Source organism: Malus sylvestris, chromosome 3 (genome assembly GCF_916048215.2).
Source record: "Malus sylvestris chromosome 3, drMalSylv7.2, whole genome shotgun sequence".
In the NCBI taxonomy this organism is placed as follows: domain Eukaryota; kingdom Viridiplantae; phylum Streptophyta; class Magnoliopsida; order Rosales; family Rosaceae; genus Malus; species Malus sylvestris.
This window is the reverse complement of record NC_062262.1, coordinates 8,484,946-8,504,245: the sequence shown is the minus strand read 5'-3', so window position 1 is coordinate 8,504,245 and position 19,300 is coordinate 8,484,946. Positions and strand designations below refer to the sequence as shown.

The window sequence follows — 19,300 nt, the reverse complement described above, 5'->3', positions numbered from 1 at the left end:
CGTTGAAGGCAAATCTGGCTTGAGCAGAGTTTTGGCTTTTGTTTGTTTGTTTGAGTGTCCATAATCCTTGTGCATCTGCTCCTTTTTATAGAGGTCTGGAGGAAACCTCCTGCTGAGGTTTTGTACTTGCCCGAAAGAAGCTTGGGCAGCTTGTATTGTGAAATGTTTAGAATAAGCAAGTTTGAATTTCCACCACATATCTCCACCACTTGTAATAAATTAATAATAAAAAGAAGCAAGCTGTCTTCTTCACATGCCTCCTGCAAGAATGTCTGAATGCTTTTCCAATCTACTTGAAGGCATACACATCTCCACCACCCAAACGAATTGGAGAAACAATATTATAATGTCCAACCCTTCCACTTGCATCTAAATATCCTTCCAAGTTAGCTTTCTTGCATATTAATCCTCCAAATGCCATATTTTACCCAAATTGCCCAAATAAGTAAAAATGGGTATATTTTGAGTGCAAACAGGGTCTTCACCCCGAAGGCCACAGGCATCTCCCTTGGGATTTTTATCTTGTGTATCCAAAGCATTTGTATTCTTATCAAGCTCTGAAGGTGACAGAGAATCTTGTCCATCCCAATTTTCCATTTGAAACAGCTCATAAAACTGCAAGCTTTTTCTTCCTTGACCAGTTACACTTGCAGCTGGAACATAAATAGAAGCAGTATCCGAGATGCTGGTTTGTTTGCAATCAGGTAAGTCATGTTCAATACCCATCCTAACTCTATTGTTTTCCTCGATTATTTCAAACCTAGATGATTAAAACCTGTAAGGCATGACAGAAACGGTACTCACTGTTTATCAGTTTGTCAAGGATTTTGACTTTTGTAGTTGTTTTCGTCAGCTCCAAGCAAGTTTAGACCCTCCATCTGCCAATCCTAATGGTATAGGAATGAATTCCCTCATCCAGTTTCTCCAAGGTAATTTCATTTTTAGCATGCTAGTTGAGCCTCCGGTGTCACTCGTGAAACTTGGGTGTCCATCGTTGGCTTGGGAGAATTGTTGGTTTGAATAAGGTTCCTTGGTGTGTTGATTCAATCACAAGTTTTCAACTTGTTAGCAACCAATGAGTAAGTTGAGCATTCAAATTATTAGAAGATGCCTTTGTTTTTCTCAGCTTTCGATACCCTTTCCCAATTTCTTCTCTCCATTTCAATTGCGAGGGACTAAAATGAATCTTCTATCTGCAGTGAGGATATATCTCCCATGACTTATTCCCAGTCTTTTGCCATGCTAAATCGATCTGCTAAGTGCCTTGTTGTTGTCCATTGCATGTGGTTTTAATCTGTTCAGTGAGTTTTGCAGAGATTTTGGAATTTGTCGCCTCCATATATAACAGTGCTGGAGTTCTAAACAATAAAGGCAGCAGCTGCCCCAACTACACTCAACCATATGCAATAAAAGCTAGCCTATACAACGCTAAGTGTCTATACAATAGACCTCTTGACTTTGTGATCAAAGGCCTTATTTTGTTGGATCTTGTTTCCTGACTTTTGTGTCCACAACATATAGACTTGCTAACTTTTCTCCATCATCGTTAACACAGTTTACTTTTGAGAGGCGAATTAGGGTTAAAAGCGGCCAGTGACTTGGCTCCTGCACTGAGTTTCGTCCAAGTAAAACATGGCATTGTTTCTTCCTTTGTCTCTGCTTTAGTATTTTGTTAGCGATATTCCGATGATTTTTGGCAGCGGATATCGGATAACATTAGGACTATGTAGGAACATGAACTTTTGTATATATGTTTCATAACCAATACAATATCAATATCGATCGTTCCCAATGCCAATATCCAATGGGAAACGCCACACAAAATGGATACATGAAACTGAATCTTGAAAATCTTTACACACAATGAACATAATCAAGTATGTCTGTAATCTGTCATCACGAAAAAGAATGATCAGTTACAGCATACTACTATATTTACAATGTGGAGCAGCTGCGCTGCAGAGGTAGCGCTGAAATACGGTGAACTCAGATGAAGATCAAGGAACGTCAACCAGAAACCTCAATCCTTCTAGGGAAACTGAAACGATGCAATCTATCCAAAACCCAGAAGAACAAAAAATGTGCTGAGTGACGGACTACCCAAACATAAGTGTAGGAAGCAAAATAGGTAAACTGAAAAACCACATGCTGGGAGAATAAGCGATCATTTTTGTGGATTAGTGAGCTCAGATGCCTTGTCGTGATGTGGATGCCAATGCCACAGCCTGCGCCCAGACCTTGATTCGAGCCTTCACTTCCCGTGGGTCGTCACCTGGAGTAGAGATAATTTAGACCCGAATTTAGATGATGCCGGTAATTGTGAGATCAATGCAATGAAAAATGACCTTTGGCTGGTCAGTTTGAGAATTGAGAAGGAATAAAAGCAAAGGCATATATAAGATGGAAGCTAGGCAGGCATAGGCATATGTACCGGGGCTGGAGATGCGCCAGTTGGCGATGGGGGAATTGCCGCCGCTACTGCAGGTAGTGTTGGTGTCAAGGGTGGAGGCAGAGCGAGAAAGATGATGGGGCATCTCGTGCAGCATATGCTGGTGCTCCAACTCAAACCCAAGATCTCTGCAAGCCTTGACTTCCTCCATGTCCATGCACAAGGACCTCCTCCCTCCCTTGGGCCTCGTTATCACTACCACACTCCCACCCTCACTCTCCCCGCTAAAGCTATGGCAATGGCCAAGCTGACTACTATCCGTCCGCGCCATCATCGTATTATTGGCGTCCTTCGTGTCATCATCATCATCATCATCTTTCTTTTTAGCTATGTTTCTTCTGTCTGGTGATGCCGATAGCCATGAGTGTCGATTGTTGATGATTCGCGTCCTTCTTGTTCTCCTCCTGCTCTTCCTGGAAATGTTGCCCATGACTGTTTGAGCTTCATTCTCGCTGGCGTACTCTTTAAGCAGCATGGAATTGGGATGCTTGTAATGGGACATTCCACCTGGAGCCCTTCGTCTTGGGGGCGTTGCCGGAAGTGAGTAAGAGCTGGGTTCCTTGTCGGAGTCGGATGACAGCCCAACTTCCAGTACGTCCCGGTCAAAGCTTTCCATGGACAAGAGTGACATGAACATATTCATGCCAGCGGTAGTGTCTTCTGGGGATTTATCTTGGCCATGGTAGTAGTAGTTACCATGATCATGATGATTACTATCATAATCCATAACATCCTCACGATCGGTACCACATACGGAACACATGGATAGCCTAGACAAGTTATGGGGATGGGGCAGTTGATCAAACCAATCATCGGTATCCTCATAGTACTCGTCTTCCTGCATGGAGATACAAGACCGGATGGTCATACTATCGTCTGACGCCATGACTGTCGTACAATAAGCTCTGTGTACACTACTCAGTGGGGCTCCTCCTAGTCCCGCTGCCACACACTGCCCAAGTCAATTGGGGTGCCTCTGCGGCTGTGCCTGTTACTTAAGCAACGATCCAAGTGGAAGGGGAAGCGGAAGTGCTAATTAAGATGAGTGTGGCGTTTGGGCTTTTGAGAATCATTCGTTTGCTCAGTTGATGATAAGGTAAAGTTAGTGATGACATTTATGGATAGGACTCATATATATATATATATATGTATATGTATATGTATATGTATGTATGTATGTATGTATATGACGCAATTTCATGCCGTTCTTCCTCAAATACCCTCCGGCCTCCTGCTTTTTGTATTTCCTCGCAGGTTCAACACTTCACAGTGAAAATAGATATATAAGTAGAGTAAGTAAAAGAAAAGTCATGGTAATATATATAATAATGCGTGCCATCCGGATTCTACTCTGTGGACCGTTGGATGTACGAGTTTTGCACACGGTTTGGGTTGGTGTGGGGGGTGGGGTAGGGTTGTGGTAATATTATAAAGGAAATGATAAGGAATTCTCCTGAGACTTTTTATGAATAATTTGTTACCTCACAGTTTAACTTAATTTTTATGCTAATATTATAAAATATTATAAAAAATATGAAGTGACATAAAGTTTACAAGTGATAGATTCCCCTTAGTATTTTTATATATTATATAAGTAATGCTAAGGAAATCAAAATTTTAAACTAAATTTTGTAAACTAAATGATATGGATATTAATTATTGGATTGTTATTTAAGTATTGATTAACATATTTATTTTCTATTGGTGATACATTATTTGGTTTTAAAATTTGGCCTCTCTAATATTTTCTATATTATATTATGGGTAATACTAGAGAGACTAAATGTGTAGACTAAATGTTGTAAACTAAATTCTATAAACTAAATTACATGAAAATTGATGATTGAATTATTACTTATGTGTTGATTAACATGTTTGTTCTTATTGGTGACACATCATTTAGTTTGCAAATTTAATCTATAAATTTAGTTTACTTAGCATTACTCTTATATTATACATGTTGATGAGGACAAGGAGCAAATATGGAGGCAAAACAAGATTGAGAGAGACCAATCTATGCTCACCGTGCATGCCAGAATTGTTGATTAAACATTAAGAGAGGGGATCCTCTAATCACATCTTTATTGTGCATTGTGCGGCTAGTTTTCGTCAGATACTGTTTATATTCAATTTTAAATATAAAAAAATTACAATGATTTATGACCGCACGATGCACGATGAACGAATGTGATTTGAGGACCCCCGGGATCTTCACATTAGGATCCTCTCTCAAACATTAGTACAAATAAAGGCTTTAAGAGAGAAAAGATTCACATTTTTTTTAAAATGGGGCTTGGTTTTGGGACCTACTCTAAATCGAACTCTAATGATCTGAACCGTCTTTTTTGTAAGTCTCAATTCATAAATCACCTTTGAAACAATTCAATTCAATTCAAAACTATTTGCTTATTTAATTATCACGATGAAATTTTATTGTTTCTTATAGAACAAAGCGTTCGTCAATTGCTTTGAACTAAATCAGATGTCTCAAATATTTCCGATTTGGCTAATATTTGTTTGCTACTATTTTGGGATGATAATCTATGAAGTGCAACTTAAAAAATAGACGGTTCAGATCGTTGAAATTCGATGTGTGAACCTTACAACTAATTCCCATTTTTAAAAAATGGAAATATCATCCCGCAAAAGCCTCCAATACCGATATATACACGTGATACGTGATATATTATTTATATTAATTGGAGGTCGAGAGTAAGCTAAGTCTTATAATAGACTAGCAATAATATAATTCAAATTTGTATTTGACGAAAATCAAACATAACATATATTTCTTACAAATAAAAAAAGAATACTTAATATTAAGGAGCAAATAATATCATTTTTTTATAAATAAAATAAAATGTAAACCGCGTTTTTAAGAAGGACGAGCCAGCTGTCCGCGTTATTGTTTTAAAAAATAAAATCCATCCCAAACAGGTGGCAGTGCCTCCGAACCCCAACACAACACACCACTCACCTTAAACGGTCAAAGATTAGTCCCAACCATTTCACCATCACGCTGACCACACTTTTCCTCCTCATTAACATTAATTAATTAATTTATGATTTCTTCAAGCAGCCAACCCCAACCTGGGGTTAACATTAATTAATAATTATAATGGTAATTAAATGATATCTTGATATCTTCTCCAGGAAGACTTGTACTAGTAAATTAATAATATATATGATACAACAGTCGTTCACCCACCGACCTATGATTTATATCGTTCCTTTGATCCGTCACCTTTTCTCTAGTCCAAGGGGTTTGTATCACGTGTCCACCCACAGACTACGTACGTGTTAGAGTTGATGTTGATGAGGATTGAGGATTGAGGCTCATTCCATTCGAATCAGAATAGATGTCGTTTTGTGTCGTGTTGTATAGGTTTTATGATTTATAGTTTGAACTCACATAAATTAACTATTTTTGTAGATACGGTTATATAAGATATAACTTTTATTCTCGTTTATTAATAGTTTTATGTGGCTATGACCATTTTTAACAGAGTCCTTAACACTTTAATTTGCACGTATGGAGTAGTAGTAACAAATGTTTAGCCAATAACTTTGACGCATGTTTACGTACTTTGAGTGAGTGAGCAGGGGTGGGAGTGATGCAATTCCTACTCAGCTGTTTAGTAACGAGAGGAGTATGCTTGAGTGGAAGTGAGACACTCATGTTGATTACTAAAATGTCCTTATTCAAAAGTGTGTAGGTAGAGTTTTGTGATACAGCTTTTCAAAAGGGTGTTTTTTGGTTTATCATAAAAAGGTCGGGATAGTAGTGGAAAGGAAAATCCACTCCAATCCCCCTTGCTCACGAACCATACGATGAAGGCTCCTATATTTAAAAGACATCCCAACACTCAATAATAAGATTTGTACATATAAAATTGACACATTTATTAATATGTTTTTTAATAAAAGTAAAATCTACTAATGTATGTAAGACTCATCTGTATTAAAATGTGTTAGCAAACACGCCTAAATATCATTGTCTCCAAAATTGCCTAGATGGCTAATGTGGATCGGTTCAGATTTGGATAAAAATGATAGATGTTTGGATATAAATTTGTGCACCGCTGTGTGTGGTGGAGATGCCCAAACTTGTTAACCTGTAAAAGAACAAACAGCCAAGGATCGGGGTGTGTCGGTCAAATGCCCTTCGACGGTCAAGTTAGTAAGTAATATTAAGACTCAAGCAGTAGGCAAGAAATAAGTATGCAAAGATTGAACTACCATAGATGAATCCTAAAAAGGTGTATTTACACCATTCGAGGAGATGGCTTTCTAGGATAGTAAAATCCTTATTAAACCAAGAAATCTCACAAGATATCTAGGAAGTAGATATTGTATTCTCTTAAGAGTGTGATTACTTGCTGCGCATGCCAATTATAAAGACTCTAAGATTATAGAAAGCTTGTTGATTCCTTGTTGGATTAGGTTCCCGAATATTGCGAAACAAGCATGTTCTATCTCAGCGAAGTCGGTGGACTTCGCCCCACTAATTTTGGAATAGGATGATGGCAGGATTGCTAATCTGCTTAGTCAGCTCTATAATAAGGCTGTCGAGTTCATGACAAACTTCTAAAGTACGTGTATTCCGATCCTCTTTACTCCGGTCTTGGAAAATCATGGTCTTACAATAATCAACTTTTGATTTGATGATGGGGCAAATCACAAATATTTCCGATTTGACATCTCATTGATCATCAATGACTCAAAAAATGGGCACACCCTAGGTCCAATTTGACAACTAGAGGGGCACATGCCTTGCACAAGCCCGTACTGATTCGGGCCTCCACCAATTTTCAGTGAATTGAATTCCATCCGCCAGCCCAAGCTTTAATTGACCTGCCATGCAGATGTTTTGAAATAACGTCTCAACGATACGTGACAAAAGCCCAAGGGTTAATTTGGCTTAGAGGAGTTTATTTATTCTTGCCAATATAAATATACAAAAACCTAAATCTTGTCACCTTTATTTAGTTTTTATTTTTATTTTTTATTTTAAAGAGATTAGCTAATGGTTTCGTTAGTCTACTTTTCAAAGGTTAGAAAGATGCACAGAAGCATTTCAGCCTCTCTTTGACCACCATCGTGTAATTTACCAGCATCAGAAATCGAACCTAAGACGTACTGTGTGGAATACGAGCCTAGAATTCGTCTCTAACCACTGGGTCACCCTGTGTTTGCCTCCTTTATTTAGTTCATTAAGAAAAAAAAATCACATAATAACTATTTGAAATATTAGGAATTCAAAAAATACGGTCACATACTTTTTACCAAACTCATAGGAGAGATGAGACGAAGATTTATAAATTAGAATGTCGATCTAAAATGATTTAAGATTCATAAGTGTTTTTGTTAGGAGTATTTTATGAAGAAGAAAAAAAAGCGCTACTTGAAACAGTATTTATAAATATGAAAAATTAGGTTCTCATCCTTCCTTTTACTACTCTATTGATTAAAATCTTATTCATTTTTAATTTTTGATCAAGGTCCTTGGTATTATTAAATAATTAATTATTTCAATAATTAAATATTTTTTATTTCTAAATATATTCATTTAATGTTAAAAATGTTACAATTAGTATATTTATATTTATGACTAAATTTTTTATCATATATTTTTAGTTTTAGTTTGTATCCATTTTTTATATGTAATTTTTTTTAATTTGTACCAATTTTCTTTTCAATTTTAATTTGTACCCATATATTAATTTCTTTTTGTGCCCATATTTTTTAAAGTTTATTTGTATTTGTACCCATATTTTTTTTTATTTTGCTAAATGTACCCATGCTAATTATATGTACCCATTCATGTAAAACTTTTTAATCTTAAAATGTACTCATTCTTAAATATACAAAATTGTTATATGTAAAATGTACCATTTTTTTAATATAAAATCTATTCAATTTTTTTCTAATCCATTTTTAAACTTATATGGGTACATTCTTTTTTCTTTGATTTTAAAATGTATCTATGTCAAGTTTAACCGAAGAAATTTACTAATGTTATTAAGCCTAATATCTTTTTTTTTTTTTTGTGATTTTGAAGAATGTACCCATGTTTACACACACACACACACACACAATAGTATATTATATTTTAATATTTTTAATCCCACAAATTATGGTTTTTTATTTAAAATCTCATTTATATAAACAACTAAAATTTCTAATTTTTAATTTAAAAAAAATAGTAACGTACATAGAAATAAATGATCACATTAATTTCAGGGATCTCAATCAAAAATTAAAAACTAACAAGGTTTCAATCAAAGAATATTCATGACTAAGGATCACATCTAAAGTCTCCCTTATAAATAACACTGTTGAACAAAATGGCAGATTGCCTCAGTTATTATAATCTTTCTCGTTAACCCAAAGTTAAAGTGTTGAACAAGAAAACATACTCACATGGTTTTGTTTAACTTGTATGAAATATAGTTTTTCCCACCAACATATTATCTCCCCATTGGAGTTTAGTGGTTTGTAATTGTAGGTCTGAATGTCTTTAAAAGTTGCAAGGAAACAAAAGATAAAAGAGGAATATGTGTGGAAAAGAGGTAAATTAATTACTTAACTTAAAAGACAAAACAAAATACATTTGCTCAAGATTCTGTTGTAATTTTCTCTTTGTCCACTAGTAAGGATACCAGAGCTAGCATTAAGGAAGGTCACCTCTCTAAGCTTTTTCCTTAGAGTGACATATAAGTGAAGGTTGTGTGAAACCAGAAAAACCAACCACTGGAGCGACGTCAAGTCAACAAGACTCTTCGCTTGGAGAGAAGCGAGAGAACATCTATCGTACTTACTTTTGCTTTGCAAATAGAGACTCAAAATCATGACCCTTTGATCACATCAATCATAACAGAGCACGTATTTTCATTGTGCCAAAGCTAAGAAACCAACCACAACAAGAAACCAGAAAAAAAAAAACAAAAAGAAACTAAACCTTTTTTCCTGCTTTTTTTTGGGTCTGCAGAAAGTAAGGATTTTATATCTGTTGGCCGAAGAAGCTTTTGCAGGAGGTTGAAGGTCACCAGGAAATAAGGCCAGGTCGATGATGATGGGTGACAAGTGTATTGTTTGGCAGTGTCCCTCTAAATCACGCTGTATTACGTGGATGGCCAGCTTGGCTGATGCACTACCACTAGTCTTTGTTTAATCTGATTATTAATTTTGAAAACATTGAACAAAAAAATATAAGGGACGAGTTCGGGCATTACTCTTTTTACACACTTTTTGATAAAAAAATTTTTTTTCTGAACTTTATCTTTTAGAATATTATTCATAAATTATTTTTTGTAAAAAATTAGTCAAATTTAAAATCATTAAGACAGTTGTCTGAAAAAAAAATTGACGAATATAGTTCTACAGAAAAATTCTAAAACCTATTTAATCGTCATATGGTTTCAAATTTGATAAACATGATATTTGAAAGAAGATCTAAAAAATAAATAGCTTAAATTGTTGAAATATATTATGAAGTGAACTTCACAAAAACATATGTTAAAAGATGTGTAGTAAAAAATAATAATGCTAAAGATCTGTACCTTATTAAATAGATATACAATACTTGGTGCGAGGGTATTAATTCCCACATTGCATGAAATATGGAACAATGAATAGAAAATAATAAGTTTTGTTTAGAAAAATGAATAAATAATTTGTCAGATGCACTCCACACGTGATTTTTCTTCTTCATCATATAACTAATAACTACATACTACATGTATGAAATATATTGAACAAGAGAAGTTATTTGTTTCAACAATAGTATTGCAGGAGAGTTGCTAGATCCACCTTAGTGTGTTATTTTCTTAACTACATTATAATTTCACTCAATTTAAAAGCTAAAAAAAATTAAAATCCACTATGATTCCTACAATAACTTTTAATATGCTATTTTCCCACCGATATTTCAAAAAAACAGAAACGATATTTCTTTAACAACTAAGTCTCCCCTAACGATAATCTATCAACAAATAAATGATCATCTAAATGCTCTGCTGCTGTGTGATTATGCACTCCAATAACTACCATGAATATTCAGTCATCATTAGTTGCTAGCTTCTTACCCTTTAAGTAGAAAGCTTATCTAAACTTTTTCGTTCCAGAATTCCTTATATCATCATCCTTGATGTTTTTTTTTTTTTTTTTTTTTTTTGCGAATTCAACTTATTCATTCCTTCCACAATTCAATGTAAGTCTAGAACTGTTGTTACCTTTTAGCGCCGAACCTATTATCATTATGTATCTTTTAAGATCCTTATCGATTATTTAAGTTGAAAGATAAGACATTAGAGTGCGATTAACACATCTTTATTACGGAGGTATTTAATTTAGATAATATTACAAGAAACTGTCAAGTCTTCCTTTCCATTTTTTTAACTTCCTTTTTTAAAAATGATTAAATTGGCATACACGCTTTTCCAATTCCATGTGGGTTGCTTTCCAATTATCAAAACCAAAACCACCAAAGTCGAAAAAAAATTTCAAAAGAAAAAAAGCCTCATACTTTCACTGAATGCTTCGCAAAAAATAAAAATTTCATTTGACTTTCTGTTGCAAACAAAGCTTTGAGCTTTTACCCTCCGTTGGTTCTTCTACTTCTACACAAATTGTGGTGGTGGCTGTGGCCCTTCTGGGTGGTTGAATCTTGGACTTTAAAGGTAAGTTCATATTTTGCTTTTCCTTTTCCGCCGAATTTCACAGTCCCTGATTTCTTTTTCTTCGTTGCGTGCGTCCGAGGCAACTTGCGTGGAAATTTTTATAGTATGTAAAATTCGTGTGAAAAATTCAGAAGTTTCAAAAGTGTACTTTGTGGGTTCTTAGCTTTTTAGAGAATTTGTACTTATTCTGTTATTCAGTGGCTTAAATTTCTGGGTTCTTATTTTTTGCTTGTGGGTTTTGTATATAGTGGAGAAAACTGAGAGATTTTGGAAGCTACGAGGCTATGAAATTCCAGAGAGAAATATGACGTCTTTGAGTGGATTGGGAATTGGGTTGAGCGTGGTTTTTGGGTGCCTGCTGTTGGCACTTGTTGCAGAGCTTTACTACCTGCTATGGTGGAAGAAGAGAGTCACCAACAGAGAGATTGAGGAGGAAGAAGATGATGACTACATCAGCAGCAACCATGCAAAGGAAATCTTCCAATTTAATTGCTTCAAAAAACCCAATTCTCTTCACACCAGCAGCAATCGAAATTCAAATTCCCATGAGAATTTGAGAGAGCCAGATGTGAATGTCAATGGAAGTAGCGAGCCGGATTTGGAACAGGGTTCTAGAAAGGATTTGCTGTTGAAGCTCAATGGGGAAGAAAATGTGGAAATCTCAGAGCTGATGAGGCTGCACAATCTGGCTGGCCCACCAAGGTTTTTGTTCACAATCAAGGAGGAAGAAAAGGAGGATTTGGAATCAGAAGATGGGAAATCTAAAAGTAGCAGAAAAGGGTCAAGAACTAGAAGCTTGAGTGATATAATTTTGGCTGTGGACACACCTTTTCTCTCCCCTATGCCCTCCCCATCAGTAAAACCTTCACCTTTGAGCAATTTGGAGGCCTACAAACACCATGGATTCAACCCCCTCTTTGAATCCTCCACGGAGGCTGAGATGAACAGGCTGAAATCTTCACCCCCTCCAAAGTTCAAGTTCTTGAGAGATGCAGAGGAGAAGCTGCTGAGGAGATTGATGGAGGAAGCTGAGAAAAGGGCAGCTAAAAATGGCGGTACTGGAGCTTCTGCAGCTCAAGATTGTGGGGCTAAAGCTTCAACAAATTCAACAATGACAGCAGAAGAGAGAGAGGGGTCTTTTATAAGACTCATTGTTGGCAACAACAAGGAGAATCATCAGAATCCTCCAAGCTCTTCCAAGGTACTTCCACTGGTTTCTTCTCCTGCATGTTCAACCCAACTTGACAAGATGGGGCAATTAGATCTCTGTTAATTACCAAGAGATATCTGTTAATTCTTTTCTTCTGTTAATTAGTTTTGAAAGAGGATTTTACTTCTGTATTAATCTTAGAGGTTGAAAGGGTTTTTTATCTTCTTCATTACACTGCCATTACTTATATTTTTTTAGCTTGCGGGTTTGTTTAGAGGTGCATGCTTTATTAGTTTGAGATACTGTTTTCTCGGGCTTTTGGGGGAGGTAGGGTAAAAAAACCATGAATGGTCTGCAACATTTTTGTCTGAGCCTTCATGAAGGATACCAGACAGAATTGGCAAATTGTGCGGAGTGATTAAGGTGTTGGTTAGTTCCAGTGGGGAACTTGCGGTCCAATCATTTTTCTCTTTGACCAGTAATCATTCACTATCATGTGGTTAGGTTAATCTTGTTCTTTCTTTACCATTGTTTTTCTTCACCTTTATATTGGTATAATTACCAATTTAAGTCATGTTTGCTAGAAAAGGGTTTTAGAATCCTTTGTCTGAAGACTCGGTTCGAGAAGAACTACAACGGAAATGCCACTGTAAGGATATTCTTATCAGTCACATACTGTAACGTGTTAGTGTGTGATTGACTTGGAATCCCGCCGTAGTAACATTACCGATGCACGTAGATTTCTTAATGTTCTTAGGTGGCTTCCACATAGTGCAGTCGTATTCATCTTAAGCCATGTTGGGCAGAAGTGGGTACTGCATTTTGTTGAAATTTGTTCAGCTAATGCAATTAATAAAAAATGATCCACAGGTAATCTGCTTTGTGGGTCTTATTTAACAATTTTTGGGGTCTTATTGGAGGTGATTAGCGATGCTTATTCTAACACATTACTTTATTATCTCTCACCGCTTGAGCTAACTTTATGGACTTATTCTATTTTTCGTCTTCAAAGGAAGGGAGTGAATTTGCCCTGCAATCGTGCATAACATATTTTCTCTTTCAAATGTCACATTTATTAACAAAACAAACTCCGTTCAACAATAAATTCCATTTTCCCGAAAAGGATTTTGGGCCCATTAGGTTTCATATACGCTCTCATCTCGCAATCATCCCATCAAGTGTATTTGCATTATTGAAGCTTGATACAGAGACTAACTAGTAGAAGATTTTGGGCACATCAAGTTTCATATATGCTTTCCTCTCGCAATCATTCCATCAAGTACATCCGCAATATTGAATCTTGATACAGAGACTAACTAGTTAAGGATTTTGAGCACATCAGGTTTCATATACGCTATCCTTTCGCAATCATCTCATCAAGTATATCCGCATTATTGAATCTTGATACAGAGACTAACTAGTTCTTGATCTCGTGATATTTGTCTTCTCATTTCAAGCTCGAACATAAAATCTTTGAAGTGACCAATCTAAAGCTCAAAAGGACAGGTGTCATGATTGGTTTGCCTTTAGAGGAAGACTTTGTACTCGACTCGGCCGAAATTGTGCTGCTTGTGAGAGGTTAGACTTTTTACCTGAACAAGAAGTAATGTCGCTGTTATCACGCGACTTGGCCAAAAGTTGCCCATTCTTCAAGTATCAATTCCTCCATTCTAATCTGCAATAATACAAATTTTCAAAATTTGAATTCCTAAAGACACACTACTACTTGGAAACTTGGAAAACGATAACATCCTTCCTCATGAAGTTTTGAATTAAGAAAGCATTGTTGTGTGTTTGGCTAATGCACAAAAAAGGAGTAAGTTGTCGTTTGAGCCCCTGAATTATTATTCTAATTGAAATTGACTTAAACCTTTTTTTTTGGTAATTTTTTCAATTTTATCGTCAAATACTGGTACCTGACTAGTATATGGTTCACTTTTGAGGGTAAAGTTGTGCCAATATTTAATGATAAAATTGATAAAATTTCATTAAATCTGATGGTAAGAGATTAATTAGCTGATATCAATAATTCTAAGAGTTAATGTAACAAAAAAATAATTCAACGGTTCAATTTTCAACTAAGGATAATAATTTCGAGAGTCAATCGTCAGTTTATCCAAATGATAATATTTTAGAGCTGGGAAACAAACATAGTCCATTCCATGTGGGTTGTGGTCCAAAAAATCCCAAAGCTGCTGTCAATTTCATGGCCCCATCCCATTAAAACCTTGGGTCGGTGGGCCCAACTAAATTTTAATACTTTTCAACTTCTATTTATTTATTCAAGGGAACTGTTATTAACACTTCAAAAATCTTATTAGACACTTTATTTCCATATTACTAAGCAACAAACATACAATAAGTCAATTAGTCATGACAATATCCTCGTTCCGTTACACTTAATTTGTATTCAAGTTTAATCCTAAAATTTCAAGTTTAATCCTAAAATTTCAAGTTTAAGCCTAAAATTTTGATTGAAATATCAGCATGCCAGAGACACCAACTCATTACATTAGGATCTAATACGAACTGATATAGTCATTTAGTTTTCCTGGACTTTAAGGCTTCATGAAATTTAGGTCAAATGTGTTAGGATTGCGCTACACAAATTAAATAGGACTTGAAAAATGACTAAATGAATTGGAAGTCCGTTATCTTTGTGGTGCATTTGTAGTGTTTTAGTAATAGGTTTCTAGTTCTTGAATAGTTCGTTGATACCTCGAAAGTTCTTTGTTCATTGGCCTTGTAGTGCATTTCTAGCAATTGAGTTAAAAGTTTTTTGGTGTTTTGAAAGTTTCTCGTCCAAACATGTATAATTAGTAGGTATTTCATATTTTGGCATCGGTTGATAGACATTTTATTTCCTAACGTAGGTCAACAGAAACAATTTTGCCCTTCAACTAAAGCTAGTATAAACAATTTTTCATCCAAACTAAGATCAATATCACTTATTGAACTTTCTCTTCATTGACATCTCCTTAAACGCATAAAATGTTGATTGATCCAATAATCTTAATGTAAATATTTTGTAACCTCATGTAAATTACCCCTTATGTTTTATGTTAGTAAAAAAAAATGATACTTTAGATGCGGTCCCTAATCCTTAACATTCTTTGACTAAAACCTTAATGTCATTCAAAGTTTGATCAAAGTCCCTTGACTTTGTACACCTCATTATATTATAATTTATATTTATAGTTTTTATAATTTTGACATTAATTGTTTGATATTTTATGAGATTTATAATCCTATAAATTTAAAATCCCTCATTATAATACTATTAGAAACAGTTACAATAAAAAAATTCAAACATTTGGATTGAATAAATGGATAAAAACTATGTAAAAATGAGAAATAATAAATGGCAAAAGAATGTATCCATAGTGTTAAAAAAATTGGTACATTTCACATATAACAAAGTGGTACATTAATAAAGAAGAATTGGTACATTATAAATAAATTAGGATACAAATAAAAGATTAAAAAATTATGAGTACAAATGAATTTAAAAAAAATATATAGGCACTAAAAGAAATTAATTCATGGGTACAAAATAAAACTAAAAAGAAAATACTACAAATTTAAAAAAATGTTGCAAATTAAAAGTGGGTACAAACTAAAAATATAAATATATGATACAAAGTTTAGGTATAAAACATAAATATACCATATGTAATTTTTCTATCATTGATTAAATATACAATGTCACGTGACGGTATACATATGAGTACAAACACAAATCAAACTTTAAAAAATATGGGCACAAAAAGAAACTAATATATGTGGACAAATTAAAAATGAAAAAAAATATTGGTACAAATTAAAAATAGGTACAAACTAAAAATAAAAATATATGATAAAAAATTTAGCCATAAATATAAATATACTAATTGTAACATTTTTAACACTAAAGGAATATATTTAAAAATAAAAATATTTTATTATTCAAATAATTAATGATGTTATTAATATCCAAGGACCATGATCAAAAATTGAAATGAATAGGATTTTAATCAATGGAGTAGCAAAATGAAGGATATGAACCTAATTTATCTTGGGATACTTTGGATACAATCCCTAATACTTAACATTCTTTGATTAAAACCTTAATATAGTATTCAAAATTTGATCAAAGTCCATTGACTAAGACTTTGTACACCTCATTATATTATTATTAATATTAATATTTTTATAGTTTTGACATTAATTGTTTGATATTTTATGAGCTTTATAATCCTATAAATTTAAAATCCCTCATTATAATACTATTAGAAATAGTTACAATAAAAAAATTCAAACATTTTGATTTAATAAATGGATAAAAACTATGTAAAAATAAGAAATAATAAATGGCAAAAGAATGTATCCATAGTGTTAAAAAAATTGGTACATTTTACAAAAAAATAGGTACATTTCACATATAACAAAGTGGTACATAAATAAAGAGGAATGGGTACATTATAAAACTAAAAAGAAAATTAATAAAGAAGAATGGGTACATTATAACAAAAAAATGTTGCAAATTAAAAGTGGGTACAAACTAAAAATATAAATATGTAATTTTTCTATCATTGATTAAATATACAATGTCACGTAACGGTATACACATGGGTACAAACACAAATAAAACTTTAAAAAATTGGGCACAAAAAGAAACTAATATATGGGTACAAATTAAAAATGAAAAGAAAATTGGTACAAATAAAAAAATATTTGCAAATTAAAAATAGGTACAAACTAAAGATAAAAATATATGATAAAAAATTTAGCCATAAATATAAATATACTAATTGTAACATTTTTAACACTAAATGAATATATTTAAAAAAAAATATTTTATTATTCAAATAATTAATGATGTTATTAATACCCAAGGACCTTGATAAAAAATTGAAAATGAATAGGATTTTAATCAATGGAGTAACAAAAAGAAGGATGTGAACCTAATTTTCCCCAAAAAAAAAAAAAATTCCAAAGTGAGCTGCTACTAAAGATGAATTAAACATGCTTGTATTAATACATATATCAAAAGCTAGTTTCTATACTTGTACGTAAAAGTCTTAAGTTCGACTCATAAAAATTACAAGCTTCATATACTAAATTGTAATGATTGTCCCATTATGGGGTTTATCTCAAAATTTGATGCTGGGAAGATTCATAAATTTGGATAGAATCTTGCCTATAGATAGAGAAAGAGTATGCGCGCTAACATGTTACGACTTACATATAGCCTATTCGCCTCTTAATACAAATATATCGTAGTATTAACAAAAAAAAAAAAAAAGTTTCTTCAACATTACTCTTTGAAATATACATATCTTAAACATTACTCTTGAAAGTTGAAATATATCATCAAGAGAATCCCAAAATCCAACATTATCTATCTTATTAGAAGCAAATAATCATAATTTAATCAAAAGAATTTTGCAGAAAATAAGGTGGGGCCTCAGTTTTGAGCTTGGCCAGAATTTCTTGGCCTATCCTCCTTCTAGGGTTCTATAGATCGAAGGTTTGGCTGTCATGGCGCCCTGCTGGATATATAAAGAGACAAACAAAAGCAGATCGAATTGTTCCACGAAATATTCAAAAGCTGTTGGTTTTGCATACATAAATGAAATTTAGAATAATATTATACCTACTTTGTAGTTTTGTTCTGGATGTGACACACCAGCCATGGCCCATGACAAGCAAATATATGGAGATCAGTTGCTGCGAATTTTCTTTTATCACTCACACATGCATGCTGTAATTTCTGAAGTCGTTTCAGCAGTGCAAAAATCTGAAGACATAATTATTTGGTAAGATGATTGGAGTTACTTGGCTTGAAACAAAGCATGTTTGAGAATGAGATTACTATCACATTGTACATACGATACAACAGAAAAACTTACACGTAACGAGTGCATGCACTAATCCTCTCACAGTAGATCTTGTGTTACTCACTTGACGAATACTATAGAAGAGACATGCAATGGTTAAACGATTATACCTGTTACATGTGAATATGGATTTACTTTGAGATATGTCAATAAGTTGAATGATGAGATGACTTAATGTTAAGGATTGTTTACTTAATATATAAAGGAATTGGAGAAGTAAGGAATCCGATAACATGCGGTAGGACATCAAGGAAAATGAATCAAATCAACTGTACGCCCTAGTTGATTTGGTTCATGATATTCAAGTATTGGATTGGGGATTTTACGGAGAAACTCACACTTTCTCTAGCACTCATCATTTAAGTAAACACAAATGATTCAATAGGATTTCAATTCTCGTTTATTGTAAGTAAACATATTATCAAAAAATTACATGTAGTGAGAGGATATCACGTCGAAAACATAGTAATGCATAAAAATAAACTTTTTTTTATAACATTTTGAGCATTGCCAGTTGATTTTAAATTAGATATTCTAATTCTTTCAACCCCCAATCCTTAAGAGTATCTCCAATGGTAGACCCTAATTTAGGGTCTCTACCACCACTCTTGAGGACTCTCTCTAACCGATGGCTGGCCAGATGACTCGTTTTAGCCATCTGGCCCTCTAAGATTCTCCAAGATATTAATATTTTAATGAACAGTACATGACCATATTTGCCTCTGTCTCCAACCAAGGGCCAAAGGGCCAAAGGGCTCGTTTTAGCCCTTTCACAAAAAACCGTCTCCAATCGAGGGCCAAACATAATTTATTATTTAAAAACTACAACTTAAATTCAAATCCAACGGCTAAGTGACGTTAGCTAGCCGTTGGTAGCTGACATCATGCTGACTTCAGCTAGCCGTTGGATTTGAATTTTTTTTTGCTATAAATAGGGTGGATATTGGGATATAATTCACACAACTTTGAATTCATGTTGTCTAATTTTTATGTTGGTTAATGTTATTTAATGTTGTTTCATATTGTTCAATGTTGTTTCATGTTACTTAATTTAATTTAATGTTGTATAATGGCTTAGGAAGTTATAGGAAAAAAAAAGAATTTAAAAAAAATATGAAACAAATTTTGTGAAATAGAAGTT

General features: G+C 33.8%; 2 protein-coding genes and 1 long non-coding RNA gene across 3 annotated transcripts; 2 read left to right on the top strand and 1 right to left on the bottom strand.

The window, feature by feature from the left end:
• The first annotated feature begins 481 nt into the window (after positions 1-481).
• Positions 482-1,284, top strand: LOC126614686 (uncharacterized). The gene is made up of 3 exons (XR_007620485.1): positions 482-704; positions 854-1,079; positions 1,200-1,284. It is a non-coding gene; the product is annotated as an uncharacterized LOC126614686 (long non-coding RNA).
• A 439-nt stretch (positions 1,285-1,723) lies between these two features.
• On the bottom strand, positions 1,724-3,700 carry LOC126614681 (uncharacterized). Its single transcript, XM_050282327.1, has 2 exons — positions 2,432-3,700; positions 1,724-2,272 (listed from the first exon to the last, which is right to left on the bottom strand). Exons 1-2 carry the CDS (start codon positions 3,333-3,335, stop codon positions 2,187-2,189), a joined length of 990 nt encoding a protein of 329 aa, XP_050138284.1. The 5' UTR covers positions 3,336-3,700; the 3' UTR covers positions 1,724-2,186.
• Positions 3,701-10,912: 7,212 nt separating this feature from the next.
• On the top strand, positions 10,913-12,509 carry LOC126614682 (uncharacterized). The gene is made up of 2 exons (XM_050282328.1): positions 10,913-11,130; positions 11,379-12,509. Exon 2 carries the CDS (start codon positions 11,435-11,437, stop codon positions 12,401-12,403), a length of 969 nt encoding a protein of 322 aa, XP_050138285.1. The 5' UTR covers positions 10,913-11,130; positions 11,379-11,434; the 3' UTR covers positions 12,404-12,509.
• The last annotated feature ends 6,791 nt before the right edge of the window (positions 12,510-19,300 follow it).